This window comes from Lutra lutra, chromosome 2 (assembly GCF_902655055.1).
Source record: "Lutra lutra chromosome 2, mLutLut1.2, whole genome shotgun sequence".
NCBI lineage: Eukaryota > Metazoa > Chordata > Mammalia > Carnivora > Mustelidae > Lutra > Lutra lutra.
Window position 1 is genome coordinate 66634760 of NC_062279.1, and position 23966 is coordinate 66658725.

The window sequence follows — 23966 nt, forward strand, 5'->3', positions numbered from 1 at the left end:
TCTGGAAGACAGGATTAAAATACAAATGTTGGTATAAAAGGTAAGAAATGTGACTTAGAAATATAAAATGCAAGAATTTTCCTTAAGTGTAAATTAAAAACACAATGGAATTTAGATTTTATTCTTCTTTTTAAAGGAATCTCTACACCCAACATGGGGCTTGAACTCATAACCCTGAGATCAAGAGTTGCATGCTCCACCAACTGAGCGAGTCAGGTACCTTTAGATTTCACTTTTAATATGGAGTATGACAGAGATACTACTTTTCAAAACTGAGAGAAAAGCTCCTAGATTCCAAACTTTAATGAAACTTAAAGGCAAAAAGGAAAAGACGTATTACTTTTTCATGAAATAATACAAGAATGCACAGAAGAGAGGACTTTAAAGAGTTCACTAGGGAGGAGTCTGAAGAACACAATGATTACTGTGCTTTTAAGTTTTTAAGTTTTCATGTTCTAAATATTACATGAAGAGTCCCTTGAAAAAAAATACAAGATATAACAAGAAAATCTTGTTTCTATTACCAAAAACGTGCAATGACCTTCTAACTTGGAGCATAGAATTATGCTATTTTCTTGGTACAAGAAACTCCTGTTGCATAAAGCATATATTCCAGTTTCAGTTAATTCTGAATTATCATGTGCATATGAAAGTAACCTAAATTCTGCATAAAAGAATAAAAGAAACTGTTACACTTTTTAAGGCAATAAAATTTAATAAAATTTATATGGAAATTCATGAACTATTATGTCACTTTCAGTTATCTCTACTAACTATAGTTTTGTCCAGAAAACCAAGGGTTAATGATTATACCAACATATGAAAGATACTTTGAGAAGAGGCTCATGACAGAGTAGATGATTACTATCTTACCAATCTGTTTATGCGAACAAATTCTTCTGAGGTTTTGGCCCAAGGAGGAAGTTCAACATCAGACACTACTGTCCCATCATCCATCACTCCAAGATTATAATTATTGAAGTTGACAAACATCTCAGGGAGATAATAAAATTCAGGGATCAACTCCTATATAAAAATAAAAGACAATGTCATAAACTGTAGAATACTGACTACATATTCATAAAAGGACATGGTCATTTCCTATTGTGCAGAATTATAACAAAATAAACATAGGGAATTTTTTTCTTTCCCAATATATCGTAGCTCTGATACTAAGCGACTATTAAGGTAGACAGATCTCATCCAACCAAATTCCTTATTGGTTGGTTATATGCTTCCTTTCAGGACAGTTATCATCTCAAAACTTTTAAATACCAACATTTGAGTATTAGCTGAGGTTTGATAAAATATAAACAGATTAACATGCTATAACAATAACAGCTTAAATTTTTTATGAGGTATGTGGAACTTTTGCCAGAAAAAAACAAAATCTTTATAAGTATTAAAATGCCACTGCACTGGTCCCTTCATCAACTAGGAAAATATTCATTACAGTTAGCCATGGCTTAACAGTGTATTTTGCTCATATTTCAAAACACTCAAGTTTAGTTGTAATATACTACCTTTGATAAGAGATCAAAATTTGTAACTCTAGAAAATGACCTGCAATAAAAAACTTGGTAAATTAAATATATGACTCTACTAAGAACATTTAAAACACACTTCAATAGGGTGTTTTATAAGCAGAAAAATGCAGCTAGTTAGGTTTTTGTGTACAATAAGTCTCATGTATAACTATTTCAGAGGTCCTGTAGACCAGACTTCAAATCCAGTCTTGACATGGGTCAGTGACTCAGTGGTCTTTCAGATACCCCCTCAGGGCCAGCTATGGCAGGCCTGGCTTTCCAAACAGTTGAGTAAAATAGGGAGGTCATCAGATTTTGGACAAGGTCAGTATGAACTCTCCAGAGCAAAGAAAAAAGATCCAGCAGGAATTAAGCTATTATCACCTCCGTCATCCATGCGAAATGTTGCTGAACTTTGAGTTGTACATCCTTTGTTTACAATCACAATAATTAACTAAGCAGCGTAGAAATGAGCTTGTCCTCCAAATGCCTGACAATCACCTGATCATTAGACTTGAAAAACACTTAAATTGAACAATTTTTTCCAAAAGGGAGAACCTCTTAAAAGTTTAACCGTAAATGAAAAAAGTTATCACACAAAAATAGTAAGACTTTCATCTCCAAAAATGATGCATATAGGTCTTAACTGATAAAAGTGAAAGATACATGTGTGTTATTTTATGTAACAAAAAGTTACACTGGATATATTTGAAGTAACATTTATTGAGATAAGTCAGGTACTAAAATAAACTCTTAATAAATCTTATCACATTTAATTGTAAGAACTTTACAAGGTATCATCTCCATTTTAAAAATGAACTAAGATTGAAATAAGTTAAGTAATTTGCCTGAGGTTATGCAGTTAATTTATGATAAATTTGGACCTTAGATCAAGATTTGTCAAACTCTAAAACCTGTGTCCTTCATTATCAAACTAGCATGCATGAGTTCTACTTATACAGGATACATAATACTAAACATTTTAGATACAAGTTTTTAGCATATATTCTAAGTAATTTTTTAAAAAGTAAAAAACTTTTTGCTCCTTCATAATAAGAAACTAGCTCTCCTTAAAAATATGTATATATTTATATATATATATATACACATATATTTATAATACAATTAATCAAACAGGAAGATTTTTATAGTATACTTTAATTATTTACCCAAATATGAAGTTATGTTATAACTATTATTAATTTGCTGAAGTGTGCATTCAATAAACTGCAACTTTGAGAAATTTTACCAAAATGTCTTACTTTCATTCCATATTACTTGTGCTAACAAAGAAGAATGCTACTTTTCCCAAATCTTATTCTACAACAAGAGGGAGGACCATACCTTTATATTCAAAGTATGACATTTCATAAAAATTTTAATACAAATGAAGTCTTCAAACCTTCCTAGCACTAAAATTCTTATGATTTTGTGTATCTGTCTCTATCTTCTACATGTGTCATTTTATTCAGGTTGCTAAACAAACTGTACAAAACAGAAATGCTCTTCCTCATTCTTTTATAAGTTCTAAATTCAACGAACAGAAATATAGTTTGTTCCTGGCACACTATATTCAAACGTATAAATTTATTATGAATTTAAATGACTTTGTTGCTTTAATATTGACAGCACACCCTAATGATAAATTCACTTAATTTAGCTAAATGGAGCAAAAATCACACATAAAACAACAAAAAAATTTTGATGAAAAATACAAAGAAAGCAATTTTAAACTCTTAAAGTTTTTAGTGTACTATGTTAAACTTTCAGATATCATGCTGGGAGGAAAGGAGTAAATCATCAATTTCCATTTAATTACCACATATTTTGTGATTTCCTTCTAAAGATAGATATCCTGTAAATTTTGTACAATGGGCATTATAAAATATTTCAAAGTTAAAAATTAATAATTTATTAAATGAAAATAAAGATTAATATTTCAATTGTTATTTACTGATACCAATTTACTCTCTATTTTTTACTTCTTACCCCATACCCCACCAATTTCAAAAAAGCAGTCAGATAGTTGTAGAACATATGGAGTGTCTAGAGTGGAAGCCTCTTGAAGACATCTTTTTTCTGTCTTTTGTCAAAGTCTAAGCAAACAGAGGAGATTACGTAAGATGTCCAGGAAGAAGCAGTATCAAAAGTTAGTATGTTAAGTACAGAAGCTAAAGAAGAAAGAAATTGTTCCCAAGATTTGGGAAACAAATTTCTCAAAACCTATATACAATCAGCTTTCTTTTGGCCTGAGGGGAAGAGGAAGGGATGAAGAGGTTAAGATTATACCCCAGGGGACAGCAAATGGTGATCAGGGTCATGGCCTGCCCATACAGTACCTATCCATGAATTAGAAAAAGGCAACCCTTCTGGGCTAACAGAGCCAAAGGGAACTCAGTTTGGTAAGTGTACCACATGCTGGATTTCAGCTCCTATTCTTTCCTTCAGTAAAGTGCCAGCACATACATTCTGCCCAACTGCCCAACATAGTAGTCTCATGATGGTATACTTAGGGAAATTAGTGCATGGTGCCTTTGTAATCAGCAAATATTTCTTTGTAATTAGCAAATATTTCTTAACCCAAGTAGAGCTGCCTATTTTCAAAAAGCTTCCAGAAAGCTATGTGTCTTCGACAATGAGGATATGACCAATAAACAAGATAGACTAAAGATGTGAAGGCCAATTTCTAGATATCACAGAGTAGAAAAAGAGGTCCCTGCTCTATTCTCTAATGACTGTGAATGAATTTCTTACTAGCCTGATATGAAGAAGATCTGAATTCAAATTGGGACATTTCTTAAACACTTGAGTTGGTAATTACGAATTTATACTCCAATAATAAAAAGACACTAGTGTATTTAGTGATAATTACCTTAAGGAGACAAAACAGTAGGAAGAATGCAGTATGAGCAGAAATATAAACACAATGTGGTAATTTATTTTATTAATAAAAGATTTTAACATACAGAATTATTGAATCATTATATTGTACCCCTGAAGCTAATAACACTAGATGTTAATTATACTCAAAAAAAAAAAAAAAAAGTTAAAATATAAAAAATTTTAAAAATAAAAGAATAAGTTCCTCTTCTTTGATTATTTTATTAAGCCTTAGGTAGGCTTATGAAGGTAACAGAACACATCATTATCACAAAGAAGTATTTACTTGGTTTTTATTCTTTGCAGAAAACTGTGTTAAGATCTGGGATGTAGAGACATGAGTATCTAAATTGCTAAGTAAAAGTGAAACAATATATTTATTAGAACATAACTGGTAGTGGGAACAAACAGCAGTCTAGGAATTCAAAAGAGAAAATGATGTCTAAAAGTTGGGGTGGAAAGAGAAAGCTTTAGGGTAAATAGCATAATACACTGTATTTCCCTAATACAACACTCATCAAACTGTACTGTAATTGTCTGTTCACTTTTATCTCCCACTAAATTGAAGGCTCCATAAGATTGAGGACTTTACCTATCCTGTTCACCACTAAACCTCCAAACCCTAGGCACAGAGTGTAACACATATTCGGTATTCAGTAAAAATCTGTTGATTGAAAAATGGCATTTAAAATAAGAAATAGGGCGCCTGGGTGGCTCAGTGGGTTAAGCCGCTGCCTTCGGCTCAGGTCATGATCCCAGGTCCTGGGTTCGAGCCCCACATCGGGCTTTCTGCTCAGCAGGGAGCCTGCTTCCTCCTCTCTCTCTGCCTGCCTCTCTGCTTACTTGTGATTTCTCTCTGTCAAATAAATAAATAAAATCTTTAAAAAAAAATAAATAAAATAAAATAAAATAAAATAAAATAAGAAATAAATAACCAGAGAAGAAAGACCAGAATAGTCCTGACAGGGGAATATAGAGACTGAAATATGGGTATCACTTGCTTCTAAAGATCAATGAAGAATGATGTAATTGGTTTAGAGAGGACTAAATACATGCAGTGGGAGATATAGGTAGGATCAAAATGTAGAAAGCCCTGAATGTCATGCTGTGAATTTCAGCTTTTTTTAATAAGAAAAAAAATTTTCCCATCAGGACATTTTAAAAATGAACATAAATTTATTTGTTTATTTATTTAAAAGATTTATTGGGTGCATGGGTGGCTCAGTCACTTAAGCTTCTGCCTTCAGCTCAGGTCATGATCCCACAGTCCTGGGATGGAGCCCCCCCCTCCCCCAGTCAGGATCCCTGCTCAATGGTGAGTCTGTTTCTCCTTCTGCTCTACCCCAGCTCCTGTTCTCTCTCTCTCTCGAATAAATAAAATCTTTAAAAAAAAAAAAAAGGATGTATTTATTTATTTATTTGAGACAGAGAGCGAGAGAGAGCGAGCAAGAGAGTGTGGGGTTGGGAGGAGGGGCAGAGAGAGAGGGAGAATCTCAAGTAGACTCCTCGGTGAGCACAGAGCCCTAATCCACAGGAGGCTCAATCTCATGACTCTGAGATGATGACTAGGGCAGAAATCAACAGCTGGCCGCTTAACTGACCAAGCCACCCAGACACTCCCCCAAAAATGAACATGAATTTAAAGATAAATATTTCCAACAAATTAACAGTGAAGAGAAAGACTACAAAGAATTTACATTTAGTATAAAAAACATCATCAAATAAGCACAATTACGTTGAATAAAGAAGCGAGCACATATACCTAAAACATTTTACAACTTCATTATAAGAAAATCTGCATAAATAAACCAGTTGATGGGAATGGAATACCCTCTTATTATAAAACAAATACACTGAACTCAACTGAGATACAAACATTTGACAAAGAAGTATATATAATGCCTAAATTTTACTATGGATATAGTGACATTTAAGTATTTATACTTGCAGAATTCCAACTTAATCCTAAAAGTATCTTCCTAAAAGAACCATGCCTTAACACCCAAATATTAAGCTCAAAATTATCTCTTTTGACAGATGATATTTAGTAACATAGTCAAAGATTATGTCTAATACTTCTAATGTACATTTACAATGTAGAGTATGTTTTACATTCATCAGAACAGAACATTCAGCTCTGGATAAAAAACATATGCTCAGAAATTCTTTATAACACCAGTGGAAAATGATAAGTAAACAACACTGACAGAAGACAGAGATATTTATAATTCAAATTTTCTTCTGACTTGCTGACACTAATTTTACTCTCTTTCATTTAATTAGGCAGATGCGTCTCAGAGGCAGGTAACATGGTCAAAATGTAGTGTATCATCTCCTAAAAAAGATCTGGAAGGTTTAACCAGAGGTTATACAACAGTTCAGGATAAGCCCATTGCTTTGATCACAAATCCTAAGGCTTTCATGGCATAATGACAAGGATTGGTTGTAACCACACACATATGCTTTAGTTTTCTTTATTAAGATATGGTTCCCATTGCTATGGTCTCTGCAGTGAGGTTGTATGATTCTCCTAATAGACACCAATTCTATCCATTCAAATAAAACCATCACTTCAATAATACCTGGGTAACCCTAGAAAATACTCATTTATTAACCCAAAGAAATAAGAAAATCAATACTAAAGATAAAACAAAAGATTCTACTATAGAGCTATGGTTAAATTTTTATTCTATTCTTACTAAATTATAAAATCTTGACAACTCAAATATGAGCATAATAGCAAGGTAACGAAATTAATGTATATTGCTTTGAGGACACTGACAGTAAAAAGGATGTGAAAACAAAATTTTTGCTTTTCACCATTTGGAAGATAATATATTTTATGAAGGGAGAAAAAACACAAATACGCTTTATTAATAAATAAAACAGTTATGAACAAGTTATGAAAAAATAATGAACATGTTCCAATACATTTTGAAATTCAAATATTTATTTTGTTAGCCCCAAAATGAGAAAAACATTTTTAAAAAACTGATTAGAGTTGAGTTGTACCTATAAATAATTTTAAATAGACAGCATATTGGGGACGCCTGGGTGGCTCAGTGTTAACGGTTAAGCTGCTGCCTTCGGCTCAGGTCATGATCCCAGGTCCTGGGTTCGAGCCCCACATCGGGCTTTCTGCTCAGCAGGGAGCCTGCTTCCTCCTCTCTCTCTGCCTGCCTCTCTGCCTACTTGTGATTTCTCTCTGTCAAATAAATAAATAAAATCTTAAAAAAAAAAATAGACAGCATATTGGAAAGTTTTCAAATTGATGTTTAAATTTAGTTTCTCTTTATTTGGTAGATAAAATGCCATTTTCTCCTTTAATAAAATAAAAATAATAGTAATTTTTAAAATTAGAGAAGGAAAAATGATCTATAATCCTTCTAGATAGATCCAATAAGTATCATGTGGTTTTAGATATTATAAAAACTGTCCTTTCAAATACATTTAAATAAAGAAAAATCATGAATTACAAACCAATAAATAATAGATAATCTACACCAATCTAATACAGTAGAGAGAATAACTGGGTTTGAGTCTTATCTACTCAACTTACTGGTCACATGCCGTTAATTTAATTTTTCTGACCCTTATTCACCTGCATTCTCATTTTGAAACACAGGCTTGTTGTGAGGCTTAGAATACAAAATTCTATAGGCACGTATGGTATTATTATTACTGTTACTATTATTGTTATTAATGTGACCCCCGATAAAAATCCAAAATTACAGACTCAACTTAACTCATAGTGAAAGCAAACAGGTCATTCATGGAATTATGCCCATTCATAAAAACATTTAACATAATTCTAAGGGCATTTAAAAAACTTAATTTGTAAAAATAAAATGTCCACAAAAATATTTGACTTAACAAATTCCTACTGAATAAACACCACATTTTAAAAATATGTATTTATTGTTTATTAGCAATGATGGTATAGCTTAACATTCCTCACTTTATGATGAAGACCCTGAATATTTTATAGTTCTCTCCTGCTATGAACACATTTTGCACTTCTATATTTGGACTGGACATCTTCACTGAGCTGTGTGCTATTTCAGCCCTGTCTTAAAGGCAACTGTAATTTGGGAAGAGATAATGGACAGTAATAATGCAAACAACAGGCAAGGTGTAACTGCCATAAATAAAATGCCCACCTTAAATCCTTTCTGGAACAAGCTGTAAAATACATATGTATATACACACTTATTGCTATGAGTATGGGGGAGAACAGTTAATATCTATGTCTACAAACATATTAATGAGCAGCCCACATTTTTAAGTGAACAAAAATATCATAAGATCACTGTTCAAAAAACAAATCACAGCTGATGTGTGTACATTTTTATAATTCAGGAAGACAGGAACATTTTCTAAGTGCCTTAAAAGATTTCTTTTTCCTGCCTAATATATAAGTAGCACAAGAAAAATATTCAATGTTTCAAGCAATATCTATCAAAGAACAAAATAATGGTTCATTGTAAACGAAAGAGTAAAAGGTTACCTAAAAGCTAAAAAAAAAAAAGTACATAGTTACAACATTTAACCTATTGATACATAAAAGGTTAAAGAGATGTGGTTAAATGAACATATCTGAAAGGTACGCATAAGCTGTATATAAAAACAAGAATGAATAGATATGTAGTTCTGTTAGAGTATGAATGTTTTACACTGTTAAGAGACAGGTGAGTCAGTTTAAACTCAATCTCATGTGGATGTGAATGTGAAAGAGATAATGATGGAATAATACAAAAGAAAGAGAGAAGAAAGGGAGGGAGGGAGGACATATGCCAGAAATGTGCAAAGGATGTATGAAAAAGGTGGGATTTTAATTTTACTTTCTTCCAGCATTTAAAAAATTCTGATTTAAAAATGTCTGAAAACAGAAGAATAATAAGAATATTTTAATAAATAAAACTACTGAATAATCAAAGTTTAAGCTTTAAAAAAAAACAAATGTATCAAGAAATACATTTCTAGCAATTATGCTCTATTAGCTATAGCTAAATACTTTCTTATAAATGGGTCTAACACTGATGCCATCAGCATCAATGGAATATATTAAGGTAGAAGGCATGCTGATAGAAGAAAAAAGGAACCTAACTTATCTTCAGATTACAGAATCCTGGGATTTCTGAGGCAATAGAGGGCAAGTCAAAGGACTCACGTTCTTTTTGTTTTTTTTTTTTTAAGATTTTATTTATTTATCTGACAGATGGAGATCACAAGTACACAGAGAGGTAGACAGGGAGAGAGAGGAGGAAGCAGGCTCCCTGCCGAGCAGAGAGCCCAATGCAGGACTCAATCCCAGGACCCCGGGATCATGACCCAAGCCGAAGGCAGAGGCTTTAACCCACTGAGCCACCCAGGTGCCCCAGGACTCATGTTCTTAAAAATCTCACAAGACAAAAATAAAGCTATTCTATTATTATCTCCATTTTGATCATATCCATTATTTAACAAACATGTATATACTTAAAACTTTTTAAAAAGATTTTATTTATTTGTCAGAGAGAGAGAGAGAGCATAAGCAGGGGGAGCACAAGGCAGAGGGAAGCAGCAGGCACCCCAATGAGCAGGGAGCTTGATGTGGGGCTCAATCCCAGGACCCTTAGATCATGACCTGAGCCAAAGGCAGACGGTTAACTGACCGAGCCACCCAGATGTCCCTATAATTAAAACTTTTAAGAGTAAATTCTTTCTTTTTTTTAAGACTTTAAGTGCGGGGATAGGGAGAACATTCTTCAGCTTCATAAATCTAACTATGAAAAATCCAGAATGAATATCATCCTCAGTGGGGAAAAGCTGACAGCCTTTCCTTTGAGATCAGGAACATGACAAAGATGACCACTCTTGCTACTGTTGTTCAACAAAGTACCAGAAGTCCTAGCAACAGCAACAGCAATCAGACAACAAAAAGAAATAGAAGGTATTCAAATTGGCAAAGAAGTCAAACTCATTCTCTTCACAGAAAACATGATACTTTGTATGGAAAACCCAAAAGACTCCACCCCCAAACTACTAGAACTCATACAGCAATTCAGCAATGTGGCAGGATACAAAATAATGTAGAGAAATAAATTGCTTTCTTATACACTAACAATGAAAATGTAGAAAGGGAAATTAGAGAACTGATTCCATTTTCTATAGCATCAAGAACCATAAGATACCTGGGAATAAACCTAACCAAAGATGTAAAGGATCTGTACTCGAGGGACTATGGAATACTCACGAAAGAAATTGAAGAAGACATAAAAAGATGGAAAAGCATTCCATGCTCATGGATTGGAAGAACAAACATTGTTAAAATGTCTATATTGCCTATAGCAATCTATACTTTCAATGCCATCTGGATCAAAATTCCACTGGCATGTTTCAAAGGGCTGGAACAAGCAATCCTAAAATTTGTATGGAACCAGAAGAGACCCCGAATTGCTAAGGAAATGCTGAAAAAGAAAAACAAAACTGGGGGCATCACATGGCCAGATTTCAAGCTTCACTACAAAGCTGTGATCACCAAGACAGAATGGTACTGGCACAAAAACAGACACATAGACCAGTGGAACAGAGTAGAGAGCCCAGATATGGACCCACAACTATATGGTCAAATAATCCTCGACAAAGCAAAAAATAATATCCAGTGGAAAAGACAGTCTCTTCAGTAAATGGTGGGATGGGGCGCCTGGGTGGCTCAGTGGGTTAAGCCGCTGCCTTCGGCTCAGGTCATGATCTCAGGGTCCTGGGATCGAGTCCCGCATCGGACTCTCTGCTCAGCAGGGAGCCTGCTTCCCTCCCTCTTTCTGCCTGCCTCTCTGTCTACATGTGATCTCTCTCTGTCAAATAAATAAATAAAATCTTTTAAAAATAAATAAATAAATAAATAAATAAATAAATAAATAAATGGATGGTGCTGGGAAAATTGGACAGCTATGAATAGAAGAATGAAACTCAACCATTCTCTTACACCGTACACAAAGATAAATTCAAAATGAGTAAAAGACCTCAACATGAGGCAGGAATCTATCAAAATCCTAGAGGAGAACATAGGCAGTAACCTCTTCAACATCGGCCACAGCAACTTCTTTCAAGTCTTATTTCCAAAGGCAAAGGAAACAAAAGCAAGAACTTCATCAAGATCAAAAGTTTCTTCACAGCAAAGGAAACAGTCAACAAAACCAAGAGGCAACCCACGGAATGGGAGAAGACATTTGCAAATGACAATACAAAGGGCTGATATCCAAGATCTATAAAAAACTCCTCAAACTCAACACACACAAAGCAGATAATCACATCAAAAAATGGGCAGAAGACATGAACAGACACTTCTCCGAAGAAGACATACAAATGGCTAACAGACACATGAAGAAATGTTCATCATCATTAGCCATCAGGGAGATTCTAATCAAAACCACATTGAGATACTACCTTATACCAGTAGAATGGCCAAAATCAACAAGACAGTAAACAAGTGTTGGAGAGGATGTGGAGAAAGGGGAACCCTCTTACACTGTTGGTGGGAATGCAAGGTGGTGCAGCCACTTTGGAAAACAGTGTGGAGATTCCTTAAGAAATTAAAAATTGAGTTGCCCTATGACCCTGCAATTGCAATACTGGGTATTTACCCCAAAGATACAGATGTAGTGAAAAGAAGGGCCATCTGTATCCCAATGTTCATAGCAGCAATGGCCACAGTTGCCAAACTGTGAAAGGAACCAAGATGCCCTTCAATGGACGAATGGATAAAGAAGATATGGTCCATATACACTACGGAGTATTATGCCTCCATCAGAAAGGATGAATACACAATTTTTGTATCAACATGGACGGGACTGGAAGAGATTATGCTGAGTGAAATAAGTCAAGCTGAGAGAGTCAATTATCATATGGTTTTGCTTATTTGTGGAGCATAACAAATAGCATGAAGGACACTGAGAGATGGGGAGAAGTAAGTTGGGGAAAATCAGAGGGGGAGACAAACCATGGCAGACTATGGATTCTGAGAAACAAACTGAGGGTTTTGGAGGGGAGGGGGTTGGTGGGTACTAAGGGGGGCACGTATTGCATGGAGCACTGGCTGTGATGCATAAACAATGAATTTTGGAACACACAGAAAAAAAATAAATTAAAAAATAAAAATAAAGAGTTTATTTCACAGAGAGAGCAAGAGAGCACAAACAAGGGGAGCAGCAGAGAGAGAGGGAGAGCAGACTCGCTGCTGAGCAAGGAGCCAGATGCAGGGCCCAAACCCAGGACCCTGGGATCATGGCCTGAGCTGAAGGCAGATGATTAACTGCCACCCAAACACCCCTAAGAGTTAATTCTTAAAGCTAGAACACATTCCTGTAACATTACAATAGTCATTTATTAAAAAATTTATAATCTATTAGGACTTAATTGCATTCTCTCTACTTAAATTTAAGTATGAAATATGCTGTATTAATCCTACTCATTTTTTAAGTTAATACACATTTTACGTTCATTACTAATAATACACAATTATAACATAGGTTTTTAATTCAGTATCCAAGATGTGACCAGTACAGGATGTCCATATAGACTTCTTTTGTAAAGCTGTAACAGTAACAGCTCAATCTGTCTTAATTGTAAAAATTCAGAAAATGAAACTATTCTCACCTCTTGATTGGCAGATGACATTTCAGCTATCAATTGTCTTGTGGACAGAAAAGCCCTTCCTAAAATATGAAACATTAGTAACACCATTCCATGTGGAGCACATATCGACCTAGGTTTTGCTATTCCCTTCCAGCTGGGATGGCCATGTACTCTCCTCTTTCTCTAAAAATGACCTTTCAATGTCTCCCAGTCTCTTTCACTGATTGTGCTTTACTTGACTTTTTTTTTTTTAAAGATTTTATTTATTTATTTGACAAAGATAGAGACAGCAAGAGAGGGAACTCAAACAGGGGAAGTGAGAGAGGGAGAAGCAGGCTTCCTGCTGGCAGGAAGCCCAATGTGGGGCTTGATCCTAGGACTCTGGGATCATGATGTGAGCTGAAGGCAGACACTTAATGACTGAGCCACCCAGGCACCCCCTCTTTACTTGACATTTTAAAATCTATTTATTCTTGGGGCACCTGGGTGGCTCAGTGGGTTAAGCCTCTGCCTTTGGCTCAGGTCCTGATCCCAGGGTCCTGGGATCGAGTCCCACATCAGGCTCCCTGCTTGTGTGCTCATTCTCTCTAATAAATAAAATCTTCTTTTAAAAAAAGTTTAAGAAAAAGAAAATCGATTTATTCTTTTAGTCATTCAACCAATATTCACTGATTTCTAACTAAACGCAAGGCACTGTTCAAAATGCTGAGGTTACAAGATAAATAATACAAAAAGTCCCTACCTTATAAAGCTCTAATGATGGAGACATAAACAAACTAATATGTATGTATCATATCAAATAGTGGCAAGCACTATATAAAAAAAAAATAAAACAAAATGGGGGATACAAAATGAGGGTTGATGTGGTGGTATTTTATAAAGGGTGTTCAGACATGTCCACTCTGAGGAGTGACATTTTTGCTGAGACCTGAATGAAATAATGAAATGAGCAAAGCAAATATCTGGGGGAAAGTGGCAGAGGCAGAGAGTACATCACATGCAAAGCTACCAAACTATGAGTGCACTTGGCATTTCTGAAGGGGAATAACAATAAAGGCAAGTGACGCTACAGCAGAGTAAAAGAGAACAATCAGAGAAAGAGCCAGATAACCAGAGAGGACCTCAGTGTCTACAGCAAGAACCTGAATTTTGTTCTAAGTTACATGAGCAGTCATTGGAGAGATTGGGGTACAGGAATATGATCTGATTTACAAAATAAAAAGATTATTCTTGTTGCTGTATAGAGAAACACCACATGGCAAACAGGTGAAGCGAGAAATATGGCCACTTGGACTAGGGCCCTAGTGATGGATGTGGTTATAACTAGTCAGATTCTAAATATATTTTGAAGGTTGAGAGGATGGGCAATGAGGTGTGAGTGAAAGGGAGGAATCAAAGATTCTAAGCTTTTTAAAGGCCTGTGCAAACTGGTAAATGGTGCTGTCTTTAACTAACATGGCAAACACTGGGGGAAGAGCAGGACTTTTTCTTTGAGTTTTTTTTTTCTTTTTTTTTTTTAAGATTTTTTTTTTTAATTTATTTGACGGACAGATCACAAGTAGGCAGAGAGGCAGGCAGAGAGAGAGAGGAGGAGGAGGAGGCAGGCTCCCTGCTGAGCAGAGAGCCCAATGCGGGACTCGATCCCAGGACCCTGGCATCATGACCCGAGCCAAAGGCAGAGGCTTCAACCACTGAGCCACCCAGGCGCCCCTTCTTTGAGTTTTATATTGGACTTGTTCAGTTTAAAATGCCTATGAACAGGGGCACCTGGGTGGCTCAGTCAGTTAAGCATCTAACTCTTAGTTTCAGCTCAGATCATGATCTCAGGGTCCTGAGATTGAACCCCTGTATTGGGTTTGGCACTCAGTGAGGAGTCTACTTGAAGATTCTCTTCCTCTGTGCCTCCACTACTTGCTCGTAAGTATGCTTTCTCTCCTCTCTCCAAAATAAATAAATAGGGATGCCTGGGTGACTCAGTTGCTTAAGTGTTTGCCTTCAGCTCAGGTCACGATCCCAGGGTCCTGGGATGGAGCCCCACATAGGGCTCCTTGTTCAGTGGGGAGCCTGCTTCTCCCTCTGCGTGCTCTGCCTGCTGCTCTCCCTGCTTATTCTCTCTCTCTCTTTCTGATAATAAAATCTTAAATAATAATAATGATAATAATAATACATATTTATATAATTTTATGTATAAATTTATAAATATATATATAAATATTTTTAAAAATACCTAGAACATATAACTAGTTCAAAAGGAACTAAGTATATAAGTCTAGAATTCAGGGGAGAGCCATGAGAGAAAGTGCAGACACCTAGGAAAAAGGTATTGATACAGAAGAGATCTAAAAACTTGAGTCCTAAGGTACCCTAATAATTTAGGGTATGAAAACAAAATGATGCAGTAAAAGAGACTGGGTTGGGAGGAAGGTAAGAAGATAGCCAGGAGAGGATAGCTTCTTACTCCAGAAATAAAGTAAAGAAAATGTCACATACACACAAAAAATAGAACAAGTTAATTTTGTCAATAATGGTGACAGATCAAGTAAGATGAGAACTGAGTATCTGCACTTCACAACAGGGAAGTTGTTCATCGATGCCTTTGGCAAGACTGATTGCAATGACGTGGTACAAAAGAAAGCTTGATTTGAGTGGGCTCAGGAGATAATGGGAGCTGAGCAAGTGGAGAACAAATGAACAGACTACTCTTTTGAGCAGTTCATAATAACTATCACCTATTATTCCTTCTTATCCTACATGCCTCTGAAACATTTCTAAAGCTTAGGTTTGAATTTTCAACTAGTAGGTGATATTACCCTTGTTATTATGGAAATACATTACTGTGCCAAAAACTGAATTCATATACTTACCCGACAAGCTTGCTTCACTGTTAATTCATAGCATCCTTAACCCAGGCACCAAACCTGACGAATCATCTTTAGACATACAGATAGCCAAGAAACACACAAAAAGATACTCAACATAACTTATCAATAGGGAAATACAAATCAAAACCACAAAGAGGTAGCACCTTACACTTGTCACATGGCTAGTATAAAAAAGTAAGAAATAACAAATGTTGCCAAGGATGTGGAGAAAAGGGAACCCGAATGCACTGCTGATGTCAACGCAAAATGGTACAGCCACTATGAAAAACAGCATGGAGGGTCCTCAAAAGCTTAAAAATAGAACACTACCACAATCCAGCAATTCCACTTCTGGGTATTTATCCGAACAAAACAAAAACACTAATTAAAAAAAATTATTTACAATAGCCAAGATACAGAAGCCATCTAAGGGTATACCAATAGATGAATGAACAAAGAAAATGTGTGTGTGTGTGTGTGTGTGTGCATGTACGTATATAGATAGGTAGGTAGATAGGAGGAATGTTACTTAGCCATAAAACAAGAAGAAAGAAATCTTACCATTTCTGACAACATAGATGGATCTAGATGGTACTCTGTTAAGTGAAATAAGTCAGATGGAGAAAGAGAAAGACCCTATGATTTCACTTAAATGTGAAGTCTAAAACCAAAAATGAAAAAACAAACAAATATGGAAATAGACTCATAGGTACAGAGAACAATCGGGTGGTTGCCAAAGAGAAGGGAAGTAGGGGGCTGAGGGAAGTAGGTGAAAGTGATTAAAAGGAACAAACTTCCAGGGTACATGGACAGGTCAGTCGGTGGAGCATGTTACTCTTGATCTCCCGATTGTGGGTTTAAGCCCCATGTTGGGTGTAGAGATTACTTGAAAATAAAATCTTTAAAAAAAAAAAAAAAGGAACAAACTTCCAGTTATAAAATAAGTCAAAGAGATGTATGGCATAAGGAATATAGTTAATAATATAACTTTGCATGGTGACAGATGGTAGCTACATTTATCATGGTGATCACTCTGTAATTATATAAATGTTGAAGCATTGTTGCACACCTGAAATTAATATTGTATGTCAGCCATACTTCAAATGAATTAAAAAAAATAAACAACTTTATGTCATTCTATCCCTACAGCCAACCAAATGCTGAATTCTGAAGAATTAACCCATTCCTGAATTCATCCCCTTAACCACTTAACTAGTTGAGGCTTTTATCATCTTTCCCTTTAACTAACTGTAATAGCCTCCTAACATTTCTCCTGACCTCCAGCTCTCATCTTTTTTCCCCATCTCTTCCACTTTTCCCCCAGTGGGATCTATCTTCCATACTGCTGCCAAAGCTCTTTCTTCTTTCACGGTACTTCCGCTCAAAAATCTTAAATGGTTCCTCATGACCTATAGCAAGGGATGGTAAACTACAGCCTATGGAACAAAAATGACCTGCCAGCTGTTATTGTAAGTAAACTTTTATTGTAATATAGTCACACTCATTTGTATACATATTGCCTATGGCTGCTTTTACACTACAGTGGTAGAACTCAGTAGCTGTGATATGGACTGCAAATCGAAAAATATTTATTATCTGGCTATTTGCAGAAAAATTTTGCTGAACTGACCTATAGAACTAAGTCAAGTATCTTTAGAATGTTACCAATAATCTTTATATGAGATCACAATGGCCTTTCAGCGTCTCTCCTTTGTTTCCTACACACCAAAGCATGTAAGACCAGTTAGCAGACCAATAAACATTCCCCAATGTGCCAATTTTGTCAATCTGACTTTACACGTGTCATTTTCCTTGCTCAGAATTCACAAAGTATTAATTTAATAAATATTTTATTTAGTGTCCACTATGTTCCAGGTAGTGCTTTAAGCTCTAGGAAAAAACCACTGAGCAAAACAGTCCAATTCATGCTGTCATGGAGCTAATGTTCCATCAAGATAAGACATAAAAAACAAATGAATATATTTATGTCAGATGGTGAGTAACATGAAAAAAATGAAACTGGAAGTGAGTAAAGGGCTGTGGTAAGGGATGTAATTTTAAATGGAGAGGACAGAGAAGTCCTTAATAAGAAAGTGACATTTGAAGAAAGACTTGGAAAGAATGAAGGAATGAAGCTATCTAAAGGAATTTTTCAGGAAAAAGGAAAAATAAAAACATAAATCTGGGAGGTTTGTTAGGACTCTCTGGCATCCTTTGAGATACAAGTCCAGTCTCACTCTATTAAATGACTCACAACCTCACCTCCCCAGTCAGAATTATCTTATTATGCCACTTATCACTAAGTTGTATTAAAAATAGTTTTATATATACCTGTCTTTCCATCAGAAAGTATGTGAAATAAAGTGCTATGTTTAAGTTACCCTTTGACTCCAAGTGCTGTCTAGTATATATTGCATAAATAATATATTATTATTAATTATTAATTATTAATAAAATAATATATTGCATAAACAATATAATATATTGCATAAATAATCAATAAATGCTGACTTAGGTGTGTTTTTGAGGATTTTAGTTCAGTTGTCATAGGAAGTTTTTTGCCTGAAGGCAGGGAGCTAGATACTTATTTCCTAACTAAACCTGCTCTTCTGTATTCTCTCCACACACTTCCAAGTCGAACTTAATTTTTCCCTCTGTCTCTCATCTTACAAGACCAATCAATCACCAGATGTCAACAGTTCTTACCTTCTAAACACATATTAAATTCACCTGTATTTCTCTTCTACCATTGCCACTACTGAGTTCAAGACTCCACTGTCTCTCTCGTCATTACTTTAACAGCTTACTGATTGCTTCACTCTTGCTTATAGTGTAATATATCTTCAAACACCAAACACAGTGTTCTCTTAAAACCACAAAATCTGCTCATATCTCTTTTCTCCCCCAACCCAATGTCTCCTTACTATCCCTAGATAAATTTCAACCTCCTTACCAAAACTTATATGGCCCCTCATGTTAGGCCTTGGATTTCCTCTCCTCTCTCTTCTCTTCATGCTATAACTAGGAGCCCACACAGCCTTAATTATACTGAACTGCTGGGACTGTTTTATTGTCAGTATCTCTTCTAAGGAGTAAGTTCATTAGAGGCAATGGCTGTGTCTTATTTGGTACTATATTACAACCAGGGCCTGACAATGTATAAATATAATTAAAATAAAAAGTTTAAAATTAATATTATCTCAGGACTCCCTCAAACTTTTTACTCAAATTTTACTAAAATTCCAGCATAGGTTATTTTAGTACTCTATTATTGTCCTAAATTCTGGGGTTCTGGTGAAGCATGGTTCTCCAATAATGTTCATTTTAGATCCATATACTATTGAGCTCCACTCTGAAATAATGAACCTAGGTGATATTTATGATTCCTTCCACTATTCAACCCTAAATATTAATAATTTCTATGGGAGAGAAGGAAAAGAGTTTAAATTGAGCAAGTCTGATTGTACTTAATCATTAAATTAAATGTATTGACACTAAGGTCCCTGAAATGAGTATGTTGCCTCAAGCCAGGGGAAAAATCAGTGACATGAACTGCATAGAAAAGCTTAGATATTTATGTAATATTTAGATGTGATTACCTAGTCAAATTAATTCAAATTTTATGAGTCCATGATTGGCTTCACAAAATTTGGCCATAATAGTTCAGTAATCTATTTTGCACTTAAGTTTCTAAACTTAAGGTTGTTTATTATTTAGAGAGAGAAAGAGGATGCACACGGGCTAGCACACAAGGGTGGGGGGTGGAGGGGTTAGAGGTGCAGTGCAGGGCAGAAGGAAAGGGAGAAAGAAGCTTAAGCAGGCTCTATCCCCAAGGCAGGGCCTGACCTGGGCTTGATCTCCCAACCCTGAGATCATGACTTGAGCCAAAATCAAGAGGTGGATACTTAATTGACTAAGCCATCCAGGTACCCCTTAAGTGAGTTTTTTTAAGACTTGGAACACAAAATCTGCTGGGGATTTTTAAAATATTATTTATCACAATGATGATTCACCAACCCAATTTTAGCACATCCTATTTCAATCTTCAAGAATACCTATTATTGCTACTACCTATCAATATTTAAATGAAATACAACATCAGAAATATTGTCCTAAGCATACATGGCTTGATAGGAGCCATTAGCTACAAGCGGCTATTGAACACTTGAAATGCGGCGAGTCTAAATAGAGACGTGTTATTATAAATATAAAATACATACCAGATCTCAAAAACAGTATGAAAAAAGAATGCAATATAGCTAAGTAATAACTTTATATTGGTTACATGTTGAAATAACAATATTTTGGATAACAAAATTAATTTCACATAGCTCTTTTCACATTTTAAAATGTGACCATAAGAAAATTTAAAATTACACATGTGTCTGGCAATTGTGGCTTGCATTATTTTTTAAGCCCACTTTTTAAAAAAAAATTATTTATTTTAAAGAGAGAGAGAGAACAAGAAAGAGTGCAGGGGGAGGGACAAAGGGAGAGGGAGAGAGAAATCAAGCAAACTCCAGGCTGAGCATGGAGCCCAAAGTGGGGCTCTATTTCACAACCATAAGATTAGGACCTGACCTGAAACCAAGAGTCAGATGCTCAACTGACTGCTCCACCCAGGCACCCCAAACAGCAGTAAGCCTGCTTAAAGAACTGATCAACACTTCTGACAGCTTATCCAGACAGAATGAAAAGCATCATTGAGGGTCATATCTGAAATGAAGCCACCAGTGATACACAAAAATATAAAATTAAATGATCCCTAGAACTCTAAAATGGTAAGTCATGCTAAAATTTAAAGACTGCTTTAGTAAAATGTAATAAAGTCTTTTTCTTTCCTGAAAAAATCATATTTTTAATTCTATTTCATAGGGATAACCATTATTTTTTAGTAAGTTATTCTCTGAGTATTAGCAGAAAGCAAGAATTAGGGTTTCTAAGATATTAAAGTTCCCCTTCAGTGTAAAAAGAGTTAAGTACTAAAAATGTTATCATGTTATTATCTTCCCTGAAAAATTAATCTATCTACTTCAAAACACTTCATTTTTTTAAAGACTTTTTTTGAAAGATTTTATTTATTTGACAGAGAATGCATAAGAAGGGGGAGCGGCAGAGGGAGAGAGAGAAGCAGATTCCCTGCTGAGCAAGGAGCCAGATGGGGGGCTTGATTACAGGACCTTGGGACCATGACCTGAGTGGAAGGCAGACACTTAGCCAACTGAGCCACCCAGGCACCCCTAAAGATTTTATCTTTAAGTGATCTCTACACCCAAAGTGGGGCTCAAACTTACAACCCTGAGATAAAGAGTTGCATGCTCTACTGACTGAGCCAGCCAGGCACCCCATAACACTTCATTTTTGTAAAATGTTAGGAAAATATTTTAGAAAATGCATATCATATTCATCAAGCAACCTTGCTTTATTTATTTATTATATATTTAAAATACACTCAATACAGTGATTCTCACCACCCATATTTCACTATCCTCAGTGTACTGTTTAACATCTTTCTTATTATTTCCAGAAACTTCAACAAGACAATACAAAAAGAGATCAGACTATAATTAATATGACTCCATCTGAAATGCAATGTTGTATCTCAATGAAATACTTATACTACTATGATGACTTAAAATGTGCTTTCTTATACATTTATTCTTATACATTATATTACTATAATAACTTTAATGTGCTTTCTAAGGTGTTCAAATGTAACACTTTTAAAAAGGCAGGATACAAGAAAAGAAGCAAGATTAAATACCTCTTCAGTTTTACAAGGACCATCTAGCTATGTGTAAGAAGGCTCTTTAAATAGCATCTGGAACCATGTATTACATACTTTCCAAAGTACTTGAAAAGTTGTAAGGACTAAATTAGTTATCAATATAAAAGCTGTAATTTATCAATGTTCTACCTACCCTACAGACATTTTGTGGTTAAAAAAAAAAAAGGAGAATATACTTATTGGTTATAAGAGCAAGTAGGTTTTAGCAAACAGTCCTAAAGAAAGTTTCTGTGCCTCTGAACATAATTAAATAAAATTCATAAATGAAACTATATTTTTATTCAGACCAAATCAACTTGATACTTAGAATTTTAAAAATTTTTTTTAACTTTTTCCTTAATCCTGTACTCTACTTCTTCATATAGATGCTTTATATAACACTGCCAGAAAACCAGAAATTAAGTAGCACAATAGCAAGAACTGAAATTCTCTATTTGCCTAGTAGCTGGAGCTTTTTTATTAAAGTCTGCTGGGGCATTCAAAAGAATGTTAGATGAATTTAAGTCTTTATTACTTGTGAAGGAATGAGAAAATTAGAAAGAAAGGTAAAGAAGTTCCTCTGGGTTTTATTTTTTATTTTTTAATGTTGCAGCTGTTTTGTGTGCATTTTTAATTTTTTTCCAAGTAGGGTATTTTAAGGTAAGTGTTTGGGAAAATTGAACCAGACTTGTGCTAACTGAAGAATCTTGAGAGAAAAAAGGCTAAGATTCAGAGGAAAAGAGACGACAGAACTACAAGGATCTATCATCTGCACTTCTTGTCTAACAAAGCATTAAGAAGAAATGTCTAGTACTCAGAGGTAGAAAGTTGAAGATATACACTATCTGCTTATTATGGAATAGAAAAAAATAATCTTCAAATTCATAATTTTATTTTTGTTCTTGTTTTTTTTTTCTTTGTTTATTGTTTTCAATTTCAAGTACCAAACTTAAGTACAGAGTTATAACTTGGTCTTGAGGTGCTTAACAAATGAAAGAATTAACAAATTTTTTAAAAATCACGTTTTCAATTTGACAACAAAAAAGTCAGACTTATCACTGTTTTCATATATCTATATCCCTTATTACATCTCAAAAGAGTTAAGTAATTCAATAGTTTTAAGATTAGAAGAATTCAAAAATAATTATTAAATCTATTAGCTACTATGATTTACTGTTATCTAATTACCCATTTTTAAAGTAAGCTCTAGGCCCAAAGTGGGGCTTGAACTCGGAGCCCTCAGATCAAGAGTCACATGTTCACGGTTGCCAAACTGTGGAAAGAACCAAGATGCCCTTCAACGGACAAATGGATAAGGAAGATGTGGTTCATATACACTATGGAGTATTATGCCTCCATCAGAAAGGATGAATACCCAACTTTTGTAGCAACATGGACGGGACTGGAAGAGATTATGCTGAGTGAAATAAGTCAAGCAGAGAGAGTCAAGTATCATATGGTTTCACTTATTTGTGGAGCATAACAAATAGCATGGAGGACAAGGGGAGTTAGAGAGGAGAAGGGAGTTGGGGGAAATTGGAAGGGGAGGTGAACCATGAGAGACTATGGACTCTGAAAAACAATCTGAGGGTTTTGAAGGGGCGGGGGGTGGGAGGTTGGGGGAACCAGGTGGTGGGTATTAGGGAGGGCACGGATTGCATGGAGCACTGGGTGTGGTGCAAAAACAATGAATACTGTTATGCTGAAAATAAAAAAAAATAAAAAAATTTAAAAGAGTCACATGTTCTACCGATTGACCCACCCAGGAGCCCTCTACTGATGACTCTTAAAGAATATGATATATAATTTCAAGAGTATCTCAGAATACATTATTTGCAATATGAAAAAAACCCTATAGATGTCCCAACATAAAAATTTATTCTGCATATGATGTAATCTTCTTCAATAAAATACCTTTGATATAAGCAATGTTATGCTCTATTGTAAGACATAGCATGTGAATACATTTTATAGTCTGCAAAGTATCACACCTAAAAGATATAATTATTATATTAAAGTTTTTAAAGGTACTCTATAGTAACATAAACATTAGTAATGTAACTTTTCTTCTTTTAAACCCCAATATTTCTTATATGGTGCCTATCATTTTCTTCCATATAGTATAAATATTTATAGAAGTCATATTTCTTTATGAGACGATAAGGAATTTCACATCCATAGGCGTATCTCATTATATTCAAGAGCATCTAACACAGTATCTAGCAGAAAGAGACAGTATGTCGTGAAAATAAAATACTTCTGAGGGTGGAAGCAAAGATCTAGGAAAAAGATGGAATAGGTTAGCTATTGTTAGCT

At 35.0% G+C, this 23966-nt stretch overlaps 1 protein-coding gene across 5 annotated transcripts in view; it reads right to left on the reverse strand.

Moving 5' to 3' along the window:
* Window positions 1-23966, reverse strand: part of LRBA (LPS responsive beige-like anchor protein) — a 755230-nt gene that overhangs the window by 143670 nt on the left and 587594 nt on the right. For all 5 annotated transcript variants that reach the window (XM_047717621.1, XM_047717620.1, XM_047717619.1 and 2 more), the window contains exon 47: window positions 874-1026. In XM_047717621.1, coding sequence (XP_047573577.1) covers window positions 874-1026 — 153 coding nt within the window. The remainder of the gene's footprint in view (window positions 1-873; window positions 1027-23966) is intronic.